The 16,297-nt window shown below is 45.8% G+C and overlaps 1 protein-coding gene across 3 annotated transcripts in view; it reads left to right on the top strand.

Annotated features, from left to right (window-relative positions):
• Nucleotides 1-16,297, top strand: part of nmur1a (neuromedin U receptor 1a) — a 38,994-nt gene that overhangs the window by 10,817 nt on the left and 11,880 nt on the right. Inside the window, exons 2-3 of one of the 3 annotated variants that reach the window (XM_064952591.1) lie at nucleotides 3,648-3,857; nucleotides 5,253-6,156. In XM_064952591.1, coding sequence (XP_064808663.1) covers nucleotides 5,271-6,156 — 886 coding nt within the window. In that variant the 5' untranslated portion in view covers nucleotides 3,648-3,857; nucleotides 5,253-5,270. Of the gene's footprint in view, nucleotides 1-3,647; nucleotides 3,858-3,908; nucleotides 3,942-5,252; nucleotides 6,157-16,297 lie in introns of those variants that run through there. The other 2 variants (XM_064952592.1, XM_064952590.1) reach the window with 2 other exon arrangements.

Genomic DNA, 16,297 nt, shown 5'->3' with positions numbered 1-16,297 from the left:
TGGGCTACTGCTGTGTGGGATGCCCATAGTTCCTGCTGTGCCAGCTACTCTGCCTTTACTGAGGAATTCAAACGAGTGTTTCAAGGCCCAAGCAGTGGTTCTGACTCAGCCAAACAGCTCCTGACTCTCCACCAAGGTTGGCGCAGCGTGACGGACTATGCCATCCAGTTCCGCACGGTGGCAGCAGCAAGTGGCTGGAACAACGAGGCGCTCACGGTGTGCTTTCTGAAATGCCTTTCCGACACTATCCAAGATGAACTGGCCACTCGGGAACCACCGGACAATCTCGAGTCCCTGATCAAGTTGGCCTCACGCATTGACCAGCGTCTGAGAGAGAGAGAACTCAACCGTAGACCTCTAGCCCCTATCAGTCCCAGCTCCGAGTCCCCACCTTTATCCTCGCTGGCTCCATCGGAACCCATGCAGATTGGACGCATCTCCCAGGCTGAGAGAGACCGCCGGATGAGGGAGCGACGCTGTCTATATTGCGGCAAACCGGGCCATTTCCGTTCCACGTGTCCCGGGCTCCAGGGAAACGCTCTGTCCCGTACAGACCGGGGGGAACTGTAACGGGAAACACAACCTCCTCCCATCCGTCCAACTCCCGTCTGCTCATTCCAGTCACCCTCTCCTGGGACAACCACAAGCTTCACCTTCAAGCCTTGGTAGACTCTGGAGCCGCAGGTAACTTCATGGATGGTGTCTGGGCGAATTAGAATGGCGTTCCCTCTGAACCTCTAAGTGAACCCATGAGGGTCACTACATTGGATGGAAGCCCTTTGGGATCTGGACTCTCACTCTGGACTCTCACTCATGTCACTACCTCCTTGCGACTTTCAGTTTCACAACACCAGGAATTGATGAACTTTCATTTGATCTCCTGTTCCGAGTTCCCTCTCGTCCTTGGATACCCCTGGCTTCACAGCCATAACCCTCACATCGACTGGTCTGTGGGCACTATCAAGCAGTGGGGTCCTACGTGCCAAGCTACTTGTATTTTACAGAATTCCCCGAGTTCTACTCCCGAGTCTTTAGAATCCATCGACCTGACCCGAGTTCCCGAGTGTTACCATGACCTCAAACTGGTGTTTAGCAAACAGAGGGCCACCATGCTACCACCCCATAGACCTTACGATCGCCCCATCGACCTGTTTCCGGGCACTTGCCCCCAGGGGTCGGATCTTTTCCCTATCTCCACCCGAACGAGCTGCTATGGATACCTACATCAAGGACGCTCTGGAAGCAGGCCTCATGCGTCCATCCACCTCCCGGCGGGAGCAGGGTTTTTCTTTGTGGCCAAGAAAGACGGTGGATTACGTCCTTGCATCGACTACCGGGGACTCAATGCCATAACCGTCCGTAACCGTTACCCGCTACCCCTTATGGCCACAGCCTTCGAGCTGCTCCAGGAAGCAGTTGTTTTCACTAAGCTTGACCTGCGGAACGCATACCATCTTGTGCGGATCAGACCTGGTGACGAGTGGAAGACCGCTTTCAACTCGCCTACTGGTCACTATGAATACTTGGTGATGCCCTTCGGCCTGACCAACGCCCCAGCGGTGTTCCAAGCGCTCATAAATTATGTGCTTAGGGATATGCTTAACATATTTGTGTTCGTTTACTTGGATGACATCCTCATCTTTTCGAGCTCCCTTCAAGAACACACTAAGCATGTCAGACAAGTACTCAAACGCCTCCTGGACAGCCATCTGTACGTTAAGCCGGAAAAATGTGAATTCCATTCATCCCGAGTACAATTCCTGGGATTTGTAGTGGAACCCGGTCGAGTCCAAATGGACCCCAGGAATGTAGGGGCGGTAGCGGATTGGCCCACCCCAAAATCCGTTAAGGAAGTTCAGCATTTCCTGGGCTTCACAAACTTCTACTGCAAGTTCATCAAGAACTTCAGCTCGGTGGCAGCCCTCTCTCAGCTTTAACCAAGGGTGGCAATGCAAGGTTTTTGTGGGGAAGAGAAGCTGAGACGGCCTTCCAAGGACTCAAGCAGCGCGTTCTCTCTGCTCCCATCCTGATACTACCGACTACGGATGAACCATTTGTGGTGGAGGTAGACGCATCAGAGGTTGGTGTTGGAGCTGTCCTGTCTCAGAGGGGTGAAGACAAGAAGCTTCATCCGTGCGCTTTCTTCTCACACCGGCTTACCCCGACTGAGAGGAACTACGATGTGGGGGATCGTGAACTCCTAGCGGTTAAGATGGCATTGAAGGAATGGAGACACTGGCTCGAGGGGGCTTCTCACCCGTTTCAAGTGCTTACGGACCACAAAAATCTGGAGTATATCCAGCAGGCGAAGCGGTTGAACTCTAGACAAGCTAGATGGTCTCTTTTCTTCAATCGATTCCAGTTTATCCTCACCTATCGGCCCGGGTCGAAGAATCTCAAACCGGATGCCCTGTCCCGAGTCTACGCTCCTGCCATTCGAGATGACACGGACATGCCTGTCCTTCCTGCTGCTAAGATTGTGGCTCCGATCTCGTTGCAAGTTGAGGATACCGTGAGACGTGCTCAAGCTAGCGAACCGGACCCGAAAGAAGGTCCTGCCAATCGGTTGTTTGTCCCCAAGGCAGTGAGGACTCAGGTCCTTCTGTGGGGGCACTCCTCTCGCCTCACCTGTCATCCGGGCGTAGGTCGCACCTTGGAGTTCATCCAGCGTAAGTTCTGGTGGCCTACTATAAGAGAAGACGTTGCCACTTTCGTCAATGCCTGTCCCGTGTGCTTCCAGGGCAAATCTTCTCACCTCCGCCCTCAAGGACTCCTTCACCCTTTACCTGTTCCCCACAGACCCTGGTCCCATATCTCATTGGACTTTATTACTGGACTTCCTCCATCCCATGGCAATACTACTATCCTAGTCATAATCGACAGGTTTTCAAAGGCGGCCAGGTTCGTCCCTCTGACTAAGTTACCTTCTGCCAAGGAAACGGCTGAGTTGGTAATTAATCATGTGTTCCGAGTCTTCGGCATTCCTCAAGATATGGTTTCTGACAGAGGTCCCCAGTTCGCCTCAAGGTTTTGGAAGGCCTTCTGCCAACTCATGGGGGCTTCTGCCAGTCAATCTTCAGGGTACCATCCGGAGTCCAACGGCCAAACAGAGAGGATGAATCAAGAGCTGGAAACCACCCTCCGATGTATGACTCGTGACAACCCGTCCACATGGTCATCCTTTATTGTTTGGGCCGAATACGCGCACAACACCTTGCGTTCCTCCTCCACTGGTATGTCCCCGCACGGGTGTCAGTTTGGCTATGCTCCTCCATTGTTCCCGGACCAGGAGGCAGAAGTCAGAGTGCCTTCAGCCTTGAAGTTCGTCAGACGCTGTCGGCTTATGTGGAGGAAGACCCGTCTTAATCTTATGCGTTCCTCACAGAGGTACCAACAACAAGCCAACAGACGTCGCCGTCCCGGGCCTACCCTGCGCCCCGGCCAGAGAGTCTGGCTCTCCACAAGAGACTTACCTCTACGGGTGGAGTCTCGCAAGCTGTCCCAAAAATACATCGGTCCCTTCAAGGTTGCCAGGAGAGTTAACCCAGTTTCTTATCGCCTACACTTACCCAGATCCCTTAAGATTAATCCCACATTTCACATTTCATTGTTAAAACCTGTTGTTTTTTCTCCCCTTGTCCCGGCAGACAGACCTCCCCCTCCGCCTCGTGTCATTGGAGGCCAGCCGGCTTATACCGTCCATCGGATACTGGATTCCCGCCGGGTGCAGCGGTCCTGGCAGTATCTGGTGGACTGGGAAGGCTACGGTCCCGAGGAGCGCTCCTGGGTTCCTGCCAAAGACATCCTGGACCCTGACCTCATTCGTCAGTTCAGGGCCCTCCACCCTGAGAGAGCTGGTAGGAACGTCAGGAGCCGTTCCTAGGGGGGGGATTCTGTCAGGATTTGGCCAGGGTTGTTCCGGGTCCTGACAATACACTTGTGTAAGCCTTATTAAAGCTACAAAAGTGTCAGTGCTCAACCTTAAAATGTTTTGACAATACAACAGAACAGATTAATAGGAATTACCTTCACGGGGTGCCAAAAATTATTATCTGAAAGCCACTTCCCCACTAAGCCACATCTCCAGTGTTCTGATCTGACCGGTTGGATCATTACTCAATGAACCAGCATAAACAACCCAACTTAAAGAAAACAGTGGGTTGTTTGTGACCCAAATGGCTGAGATCAAATATCTCAACATGTGTTCTGTCACATATTTTCCCAATTTGGGTTGTTTCTAGGATTTTTTGGAGTGTGGACAAGTCCTGATGGCAAACACATAATCAAACAAGTGAAAACAAAATAAATGTGTTTTCATGGTTCCTGCTTAATAAAGTAAATTAATTTCCATGTGTCCTGTATGTGCTTAGAGTAAAAAAAGGAGACATTAAGCTAGTATTGTTATTAAAAGTCTTATTGAAAGTTTTAAGGAAACGTTCAAATAACCAAGAATTTCTGTTCTCAGTGCATTAAATGAAAAAATTCAAGTAACCAGAGTAAAACGTTCTCAGAACATCACTCCAACCTAAAAATAAACGTCCCCAGAACAGGGAAACTTACGTTCAGGACGTGTATGGCTTCGTTCCCACAACCAATGTGAAACCAAAAACATACGTTCCCACAACTGCCAAGGAACCAAATGTGCTAGCTGTGTCTTTTTTTAAATTTAAGATCAACAAAAAAATTATAATTCAGTGTAATTTATGTTCATTGGGGCATGGTTTCCCAAACTCGGTCCTGGGGGCCACATGGGTGCACATCGATTTTTTTGCCCTGATTCAATTAACCAGTTCACAAGTTTTGCTTGATGGAAACCAAAACGTGCACCCATAGGGGGCCCAGGACTGAGTTTGGGAAACCCTGCAATACAGGGTCAAGTTTCTCAGAAACTTTAAATCGCCCCCACTGAGCTTTAAACAGCCGGTAATTAGCATTAAGCCACTCTCAGTTTTCACCCTGTCTGTTTCGGGAAAATCCTTATAGCAAAATGCTGGGAACATTATTCTTTTCAACATTAATAATCACACATTCAGACACTATCAACAGAGGGCAGACATTTACGTCCACATATACTACCAACATATTCATTTTGATTTTATATCCTTTTATGATCCTACACTTTATATTTTACTAAATAACTTTTTGCTTAGTGCAGGGACTCTAACTTGTATTATCACTACAAGAGCATGTTACAGAAATTAATAAATAAATAAAATAATATAATATAAAATATTAATGTCTTGCCTCTGCAGGCTTCGTATCTCAACAGGATGACATCCAGGTACAACTGCTCCTCCGCTCACAGCTGGGACTGCCCACAGGAAGGGATGTGTGGCAACCTGACCTCTGACCTGAACGGCAGCGCGGGGCTGGTAGATGCATGCCTGACACAGGAAGAGTATCTAGAGAAGTACCTGGGCCCTCTGCGCTCCTCTGTCTTTCTCCCCATCTGCCTCACCTACCTGCTCATCTTCCTGGTGGGTGCGTTTGGCAACTTGCTAACCTGCATCGTCATCGCTCGCAACAAGGTTATGCGCACGCCCACCAACTACTACCTGTTCAGCCTCGCAGTGTCTGACCTGCTGGTGCTGCTGCTAGGCATGCCACTGGAGCTCTACGAGATGTGGCAGAACTACCCATTCCTCCTGGGCAAGGGCGGCTGCTACTTTAAGACTTTCCTGTTCGAGGCGGTCTGCTTCGCCTCCATCCTCAATGTGACGGCGCTCAGCGTGGAGCGCTACATCGCTGTGGTGCACCCTCTGCGCGCCAAGTACGTGGTGACGCACACACATGCCAAACGGGTCATTATGACCGTGTGGGGGATCTCAGTGCTATGTGCTGTGCCCAACACCAGCCTGCACGGCATCTTTACCCTGCAGTCGGCAGACGGGGGCACCACCAGGAAGGAAATCCCAGAGTCAGCCATCTGTACGTTGGTTAAGCCCCGCTGGATGTACAACTTGACCATCCAAGTGACCACCCTGCTTTTCTTCATGCTTCCCATGCTGACCATCAGCGCTCTCTACCTGCTCATCGGTCTGCAGCTCAAACGTGAGAAGATGCTCCAGGTGATGGAGGCTGAGACAAGCCACAGCTACTGCAACGTCCGCAGCCAGCAGCAGAAAGCCAGGCGACGCCAGGTCACCAAGATGCTGTGTGAGTATTGCCGCTAACTCCTCCACTCCCTCTCCTGACATCCACGTAAACGTATTTCATTTACGCTCATCCACGATAGCAAAGGCCATGTAATCTTGAATTCATTGACCCTTGACCCATCCCAGTAGACTGTCAAGTTCAAAGGGTGACTTCTGGGTTTCTTGGGATGTTATTTATTACACACTTGTGTTTTTGTGATATATTTGTAAACCCGTGAAAAAGCGACAAGTAGGGATGAATTGGGACCAAGACTGAGTTAAGTTGCTTGAGGAACTTGAACGTAAACGCAACAAGTTTTTTGTTTTTTTTTGAGACTGAAGTGAACGTACAACTAAGTTAGTGAATAAAATAGTAGAGTAACTGTTCAAAGCAACTGCTCAAACATTCCCTATTGTACCTTGTTTGATAACTCCAGGTTTTGCAATTGAAAACCTCAAGAGCATTTTATAAGATAAAAAAAGAAATTGTCGAAAGACAGTGACCATATCCTTCGTCAATATATTTGTGATTGTGTCTCTCTGGCATTGTAAAGAACAGCAAAAAAACAATGGTTGTGAAATGATCAAAGATAAAGACTCAAGCAAGACGGTGATAGATAAGACTAAAGACCTGACTAATATGCCCTGTGTAAATCTATTTGCTGAGCTCTATTAAGCATCTTTATAGCTGTTCATTGAAAATACCCATCATATCCAGTACTATTCCTTATCATTTCCAGTATTTAAAGTAAAGAACCAATATCCAATATATGCTCTTCAAACAGACTAATCTATTGAAGATGAGATGGGGGGGAAACCACTGCTCTGATAGATTAATTCATTCATTTAACACGGTAGTATCATTATGACAGTACGTTTGTCATTCAAAGTAATGTTAAGAAGGTTCTCCAACAACATTTTTACGTGCAAATTTAGTCGAATCATGACATACATTAAACAACAAAAAATAAACGCAACATGTAAAGTGTTGGACCCATGTTTCATGAGCTGAAATAACAGATCCCAGAAATGTTCCATATACACAAAAAGCATATTTCTCTCAATTTCTTGGAACAAATGTGTTTACATCCTTGTTCGTGAGCATTTGTCCCTTGCCATACTACCTCAATTGGCCCGACCAACCAGTGCTCCCTCACATTGGCTAACCGGGCTATCTGCATTGTGTCCCGCCACCCGCCAACCCCTCTTTTACGCACTGCTACTCTCTGTTCATCATATATGCAAAGTCTCTTTAACCATATCTACATATACAAAAAATTTCAGTCTCTCGATGTGCAAAACTGATAGAGACATACCCCAAGCGACTTACAGCTGTAATCGAAGCAAAAGGTGGCGCTACAAAGTATTAACTTAAGGGGGCTGAATAATTTTGCACGCCCAATTTTTCAGTTTTTGATTTGTTAAAAAAGTTTGAAATATTCAATAAATGTCGTTCCACTTCATGATTGTGTCCCACTTGTTGTTGATTCTTCTACAGTTTTATATCTTTATGTTTGAAGCCTGAAATGTGGCAAAAGGTCGCAAAGTTCAAGGGGGCCGAATACTTTCGCAAGGCACTGTACATACTACCTCAATCAGCCTGACTAACCGATGTCTGTATATAGACTTGCTACTCTTAGTTTCAAATGTCTTTTTACTGTTGTTTTATTTCTACACACACACACACACACACACACACACACACACACACACACACACACACACACACACACACACACACACACACACACACACAAACCTTTTTTTCGCACTATTGGTTAGAGCCTGTAAGTAAGCATTTCACTGTAAGGTTATGTGGGCGAGCAGTTTGCTGATGTCAACGTTGTGAACAGAGTGCCCCATGGTGACGGTGAGGTTACGGTAGGGGGCTACAGACAATGAACACAATAGAATTTGTTGTATTCGGCGCACGTGACAAAGATAATCCATCCACCTGACAGGTGTGACATTATCAAAAAGCTGATTAAACAGCATGATCATTACACAGGTGCACCTTGTGCTGGGGACAATGAAAGGCCACTCTAAAATGTGCAGTTTTGTCCCAGTACAATGCAACAAATGCAATTGGCATGCTGACTGCATGCTGACTGCAATGTCCTCCAGAGCTGTGGCCAGATAATTGAATGTTCAATTATCTACCATAAGTTGCCTCCAATGTCGTTTCAGAGAATTTGGCAGTACGTCCAACCTGCCTCACAACCGCAGACCATGTGTATGGCGTTATGTGGGCGAGCAGTTTGCTGATGTCAACGTTTTGAACAGAGTGCCCCATGGTGATGGTGGGGTTATGGTATAGGGAAGGCATAAGCGACAGACAATGAACACAATAGAATTTTATTGATACGCAGTTTAGATGCACAAAAATACTGTGACGAGATCCTGAGGCCCATTGTGAGGCCCATTTTTTAAGGTATCTGTGACCAACAGATGCATATCTGTATTCCCAGTCATGTGAAATCCATAGATTAGGGCCTAATGAATATATTTCAATTGACTGATTTCCTCAAAATGAACTGTAACTCCGTAACATCTTTGAAATTGTTGCATGTTGCATTTAGATTTTTGTTCAGTGTACTTTACAGCTGTGTTTATATTACAAAAATGTGATAATGAAGATGATGATGATAAAGACGGGGGATGATGAGGAGGAAGATGATGATGACATGGAGGAGGATGAGGAGGATGATGAGGATGATGACGACAAGGAGGAGGAGGAGGATGATGAGGATGAAGATGATACGGGAGGTGATGAAGAGGAAGATGACGATGACATGGAGAAGGATGATGAGGATGATGATGACAAGGAGGAGGATGAGGATGATGAGGAGGAAGATGATGATGACATGGAGAAGGATGAGGATGATGAGTATGGTGAACAGTTAATGCACGCCATTAAAGCTCTAAACTTTGTCCCTTTCAGCCAATTTATGTGATCTCAGTGTGGTTTGCTGAGTTTTTGTGTGCAGTGTGAACACTCCAAAGGAACTCAGACCCATCCAAAGAGCCCCCTGAAGTGAACCGAACTGAGACCATCTCCAGAGGTGGTGTGAGTTTGGTTCGCTTGAATTCCGCAGTTTTGTTCCCTTTTGTAGGACAATGTGAACGCAAAGCGGCTATTTAATTTTAATTTAATTTATTTCACCTTCATTTAACCAGGTAGGCCAGTTGAGAACAAGTTCTCATTTACAACTGCGACCTGGCCAAGATAAAGCAAAGCAGTGCGACAAAAACAACAACACAGAGTTACACATAAACAAACGTATAGTCAATAACACAATAGAAAAAAATCAATGTACAGTGCGTGCAAATGTAGAAGAGTAGGGAGGTAGGCAATAAATAGGCCCTAGAGGAGAAAATAATGACAATTTAGCATTAATACTGGAATGATAGATGTGCAGATGATGATGTGCAAGTAGAAATACTGGGATGCAAAAGAGCAAGAGGGTAAGTAATAATATGGGGATGAGGTAGTTGGGTGTGCTATTTACAGATTGGCTATGTACAGGTACAGTGATCGGTAAGGTGCTCTGACAGCTGATGCTTAAAGTTATAGAGGTAGATATAAAAGACTCCAGGTTCAGCGATTTTTGCAATTCGTTACAGTCATTGGCAGCAGAGAACTGGAAGGAAAGGCGGCCAAAGGAGGAGTTGGCTTTGGGGGTGACCAGAGCAATATACCTGCTGGAGTGCGTGCTACGGGTGGGTGCTGCTATAGTGACCAGTGAGCTGAGATAAGGCTGGGCTTTAACCAGCAAAGACTTATAGATGACCTGGAACGAATGGCACTGTGATAGACTACGTCCAGTTTGCTGAGTAGAGTGTTGGGGGCTATTTTGTAAATGACATTGCCGAAGTCAAGGATCGGTAGGATAGTCAGTTTTACAAGGGTATGTTTGGCGGCATGAGTGAAGGAAGCTTTGTTGCGAAATAGGAAGCCGATTCTAGATTTAATTTTGGATTGGAAATGCTTAATGTGAGTCTGGAATGAGAGTTTACAGTCTAACCAGACACCTAAGTATTTGTATTGGTCCACATATTCTAGGTCAGAACCGTCCAGAGTAGTGATGCTAGTCGGTCGGTCGCTCGGGTGCAGGCAGCAATCAGTTGAAGAGCATGCACTTAGTTTTACTAGCATTTAAAAGCAGTTGGAGGCCACGGAAGGAGTGTTGTATGACGTTGAAGCTTGTTTGGAGGTTTGTTAACACAGTGTCCAAAGAAGGGCCAGATTATTCCAGAATGGTGTCAACTGCGTAGAGGTGGATCACCCAGACTACTGTAACACTGTTTCCCCTGACATAACCCCTCACACTAGACTACTGACATAACCCCTCACACCAGACTACTGCAACACTGTTTCCCCTGACATAACCCCTCACACTAAATCAAATCAAATCAAATTTTATTTGTCACATACACATGGTTAGCAGATGTTAATGCGAGTGTAGCGAAATGCTTGTGCTTCCAGTTCCGACATGCAGTAATAACCAACAAGTAATCTAACTAACAATTCCTAAACTACTGTCTTATACACAGTGTAAGGGGATAAAGAATATGTACATAAGAATATATGAATGAGTGATGGTACAGAGCAGCATAGGCAAGATACAGTAGATGGTATCGAGTACAGTACATACATATGAGATGAGTATGTAAACAAAGTGGCATAGTTAAAGTGGCTAGTGATACATGTATTACATAAGGATGCAGTCGATGATAGAGTACAGTATATACGTATACATATGAGATGAATAATGTAGGGTATGTAAACATTATATTAGGTAGCATTGTTTAAAGTGGTTAGTGATATATTTTACATCCTTTCCCATCAATTCCCATTATTGAAGTGGCTGGAGTTGAGTCAGTGTGTTGGCAGCAGCCACTCAATGTTAGTGGTTGCTGTTTGACAGTCTGATGGCCTTGAGATAGAAGCTGTTTTTCAGTCTCTCGGTCCCAGCTTTGATGCACCTGTACTGGCCTCGCCTTCTGGATGATAGCGGGGAGAACAGGCAGTGGCTCGGGTGGGTGTTGTCCTTGATGATCTTTATGGCCTTCCTGTAACATCGGGTGGTGTAGGTGTCCTGGAGGGCAGGTAGTTTGCCCCCGGTGATACGTTGTGCAGACCTCACTACCCTCTGGAGAGCCTTACGGTTGTGGGCGGAGCAGTTGCCATACCAGGCGGTGATACAGCCCGCCAGGATGCTTTCGATTGTGCATCTGTAGAAGTTTGTGAGTGTTTTTGGTGACAAGCCGAATTTCTTCAGCCTCCTGAGGTTGAAGAGGCGCTGCAACACCTTCTTCACGATGCTGTCTGTGTGGGTGGACCAATTTAGTTTGTCTGTGATGTGTATGCCGAGGAACTTAAAACTTACTACCCTCTCCACTACTGTTCAATCGATGTGGATAGGGGGTGTTCCCTCTGCTGTTTCCTGAAGTCCACAATCATCTCCTTAGTTTTGTTGACGTTGAGTGTGAGGTTATTGTCCTGACACCACAAAGTCATCATCCTCCCTTGGTCGTCGTTGTTGGTAATGACTGTTGTGTCGCTGATCTTGATATTGAGTTGGAGGCGTTCTTCTCGCACTGTGAACAGGGAGTACAGTAAGGGCTGAAACCTATGGGGCCCCAGTGTTGAGGATCAGCGGGGTGGAGATGTTGTTGCCTACCCTCACCAGCCCGTCAGGAAGTCCAGTACCCAGTTGCACAGGGCGGGGTCGAGACCCACTTGTGAAAGCTTGGAGGGTACTATGGTGTTAAAAGCTGTAATGAACAGCATTCTCACATAGGTATTCCTCTTGTCCAGATGGGTTCAGTGTGGTTGAGATTGCGTCGTCTGTGGACCTATTTGGGCGGTAAGCAAATTAGAGTGGGTCTAGGGTGTCAGTTAAGGTGGAGGTGATATGGTCCTTGACTGGTCTCTCAAAGCACTTCATGATGACGGAAGTGAGTGCTATGGGGCGGTAGTCGTTTAGCTCAGTTACCTTGCTTTCTTGGGAACAGGAACAATGTTGGCCCTCTTAACATGTGGCAACAGCAGACTGGTACAGGGATTGATTGAATATGTCCGTAAACACACCAGCACAGCTGGTCTGCGCATGCTCTGACGCGGCTGGGATGCCGTCACGGACCTGCAGCCTGTTTGCGAGGGTTAACACGTTTAAATGTTTTACTAACACCTCGGCTGCAGTGAAGGAGAGACCGCATGTTTCTGTTGCAGGCCGTGTCAGTGGCACTGTATTGCCCTCAAAGCGGGCAAAAAAGTTATTTAGTCTGCCTGGGAGCAAGACATCCTGGTCCGTGACTGAGCTGGATTTCATCTTGTATTCCCATAGACCCTGCCACATACCTCTTGTGTCTGAGCCGTTGAATAGAGATTCTACTTTGTAACTGACTTAGTTTGTTTGATCCTTACGGAGGGAATAGCTGCACTGTTTGTATTCGGTCATGTTACCAGTCACCTTGCCCTGATTAAAAGCAATGGTTCACTGTTTCACGCGAATGCTGCCATCAATCCACGGTTTCAGGTTAGGGAATGTTTTAATCCTATCGACATCTTCAACGCACGTTCCTAATGAACCGCACACCGAATCAATACTGTTTGTCCTGTTGTAACCCCTCACACTGAAACATGTCCCAGTCCACGTGATGGAAGCAGTCTTGCAGTGTGGAATCAGCTTGGTCGGACCAGCGTTGGACAGACCTCACACCAGGAGCTTCTTGTTTTAGATTCTGTCTGTAGGCAGGGATCAGCAAAATGGAGTCGTGGTCATAACCCCTCACACTAGGACTACTGCAACACAGTGATCCAAGGTTTGCCAGCCCTGGTGGCGCAATCGATATGCTGATACATTTTAGGGAGTCTTGTTGTCAGATTAGCCTTGTTAAAATCCCCAGCAACAATGAATGCACTCAGGATGTATGGATTCCAGTTTGCAAAGAGTCAAATAAAGTTTGTTTTCGATGACATAACGGCTGTGATTATAATCGAAGAGAATTATCTTGGTAGATAATGCAGTAGACTACATTTGATTGTGAGGAACTAAATCAGTTGAACAGAAGGATTTGAGTTCCTGTATGACATCACACCACATCTCGTTACCATAGACTACTGCAACAGAAAGGTGTATGTTTCTGTCGGCCTGACATAACCCCTGGCTGCACCGCATCCGAGAGCGTCTCTCCAGTGAGCCATGTTTGTGAACACTGTTACAGTCTCTGATGTCCCTCTGGAATGCTACCCCGGATTTCATCAACCTTGTTGTAGACTGGACATTGGCGAGAAGAATGCTAGGAAGTGGGGCACGATGTGTCCGTCACGTAGTCTGACCAGAATAACTCGGTTCCCTCTTTTACGAAGTCTAGACTACTGGGACATTGTTTGTGGTTGAAAGGCAGAACATAATCCCTCGAAAGTCATATTCTTGGTCGTACTGATGGTGAGTTGACGCTGATCTTAAATTCAGTAGTTTTGTCGACTGAATGTAATGAAACCTAAGATGACCTGGGGTACTAATGTAAGAAATAACACGTGAAAAAAACAAAAAACTGCATAGTTTCCTGAATAAGGCGGCCATCTCTGTCGGCACGGAACTTGCTACTGTAACACTGTTTGTCCTGACATAACCTCTCACACTAGACTACTGCAACACTGTTTCCCCTGACATAACCCCTCACACTAGACTACTGCAACACTGTTTCCCCTGACATAACCCCTCACACTAGACTACTGTAACACTGTTTGTCCTGACATAACCCCTCACACTAGACTACTGTAACACTGTTTGTCCTGACATAACCCCTCACACTAGACTACTGTAACACTGTTTCCCCTGACATAACCCCTCACACTAGACTACTGCAACACTGTTTCCCCTGACATAACCCCTCACACTAGACTACTGCAACACTGTTTCCCCTGACATAACCCCTCACAACAGACTACTACAACACTGTTTTGTCCTGACATAACCCCTCACACTAGACTACTGCAACACTGTTTCCCCTGACATAACCCCTCACACTAGACTACTGTAACACTGTTTCCCCTGACATAACCCCTCACACTAGACTACTGTAACACTGTTTGTCCTGCCATAACCCCTCACACTAGACTACTGTAACACTGTTTGTCCTGACATAACCCCTCACACTAGACTACTGTAACACTGTTTGTCCTGACATAACCCCTCACACTAGACTACTGTAACACTGTTTGTCCTGACATAACCCCTCACACTAGACTACTGCAACACTGTTTCCCCTGACATAACCCCTCACACTAGACTACTGCAACACTGTTTGTCCTGACATAACCCCTCACACTAGACTACTGCAACACTGTTTCCCCTGACATAACCCTCTCACACTAGACTACTGTAACACTGTTTGCCCTGACATAACCCCTCACACTAGACTACTGCAACACTGTTTCCCCTGACATAACCTCTCACACTAGACTACTGTAACACTGTTTGTCCTGCCATAACCCCTCACACTAGACTACTGTAACACTGTTTGTCCTGCCATAACCCTTCGCATTGGATATTGATTAGTGATTGTCAAGGACACACAGAAATTCCAAAATGTGTGGAGTTTTTTTGTTGTTCAGATTATTTGTTTCCAATATGTGAACTATAGGCTAAGAGAGCTTCTTCAGCTGTGTATTGATTGTGGGGGTTGGATAGTGTGAGAAGACAACATCACAACATGGGGTACAAAATCTATTCTAGCTCTTAAAGGGACAGTAACCTATATTGGGTGGACAATTTTCAATTACAGCATTATTTAATCTGCAGTTATTCTATTGCTATTTATTATGTTAATCAAATAGTTAATTGTTAATAGTATCTTCTGATTACAATTATTTATGTCTCATAATTTAACTAAATGCAATCTATTAGCTTCTAAAATGGATGTAGGTATATCTACAGGAGCTGTCCGGTTCTGTATTTGGTTCTGTATTTGTATTTATTATGGATCCCCATTAGCTGCTGCCAAAGCAGAATTAAGGCAGTTTATACCATTTTGAAAGATTACAATACATTCACAGATTTCACAACACACTGTGTGCCCTCAGCCCCCGACTGGCTTGTCCTGCACTTTTTAAAAACCCAGAATGCATGTCGGAAAAAGATCTTGGTTCCTTTTTAAACATAGCCATGCGAATGCAAAGAGGACCCGGACCACAAACTATGTCAAGTGAACTGGCAAAAGAGAGTTGAGTCCTCATTCAAAAGCAGTATGAATGTAAAGACAACTGAGATTTTACGCTCTTTTTTTACACCAAATTTCACGTTAAATAGGACTGAGATCGTTTCATTTAAAGAGGACTATATGTGAAAACACCTCAAACACGGGGAATCTTTTCAACCATTATCTGCTCTGTTTACGATAAAAAACACGGAGCAGAGATTTCAGTGGCACCAGAGGTGCTGTATATTTGTGTGTGTAATGTGGATTAAATTCAATTAGGTGGGGGGGGGGGTTATGGTGCTCCTGGGAATGTTCCAGAAAGAACTCTGAACAAATAGGGATTTTTTTTAAACAAATCTAATGGAAAATGTTGTTAGTGAATGATGTCTTAAACGCAAGTTTGGACGAAATCTCACAGCCAATTTACATCTTTGCGTACGCACAGTACAAAACAGCTACAGACTCCTCATCTTAAACAGTGCATTGTTATCACCCGATGAGCTACCAGCGGATCTAGAAAACCTCTGTTTACGACCGATATCGGATCTTTCAGTCACACTCACAACCCTGGAAAAAGATGCTGTGGACGCGGCCTTGTCTCCCATCGTTACCACCCTGGCCGGAATGCAAACTACAATATAGGAGCAAGGTACGAAAGTAACAGAGTTGGAGATTGGCTTGTCTGGTTGCAGTGACCGAATTGTTAGAAAAAGGCTATGAAACTCTAAAAACAGAAAATAAAGTATTGAGAGTGGACATGGTGGAGAATTATTCTCACCTCTCAAACATAAGGATTATAGCAAATATACCAGAATGATCCAGTTAAGTTTATCACCCGTTTTGCGAGGAGGTCCTGGGTAAAAAAAATATTCGTCACTCCTTTGGCCTTGGAACGGGGTCACTGTCTAGGCTGTGAATTCACTGGAATAGGCAGAGAGATCTCCAAATCACGA

This window comes from Oncorhynchus masou, chromosome 31 (assembly GCF_036934945.1).
Source record: "Oncorhynchus masou masou isolate Uvic2021 chromosome 31, UVic_Omas_1.1, whole genome shotgun sequence".
In the NCBI taxonomy this organism is placed as follows: Eukaryota; Metazoa; Chordata; class Actinopteri; order Salmoniformes; family Salmonidae; genus Oncorhynchus; species Oncorhynchus masou.
Note: the sequence above shows the minus strand (reverse complement) of the source record. Positions and strands in the feature narration are given on the sequence as shown.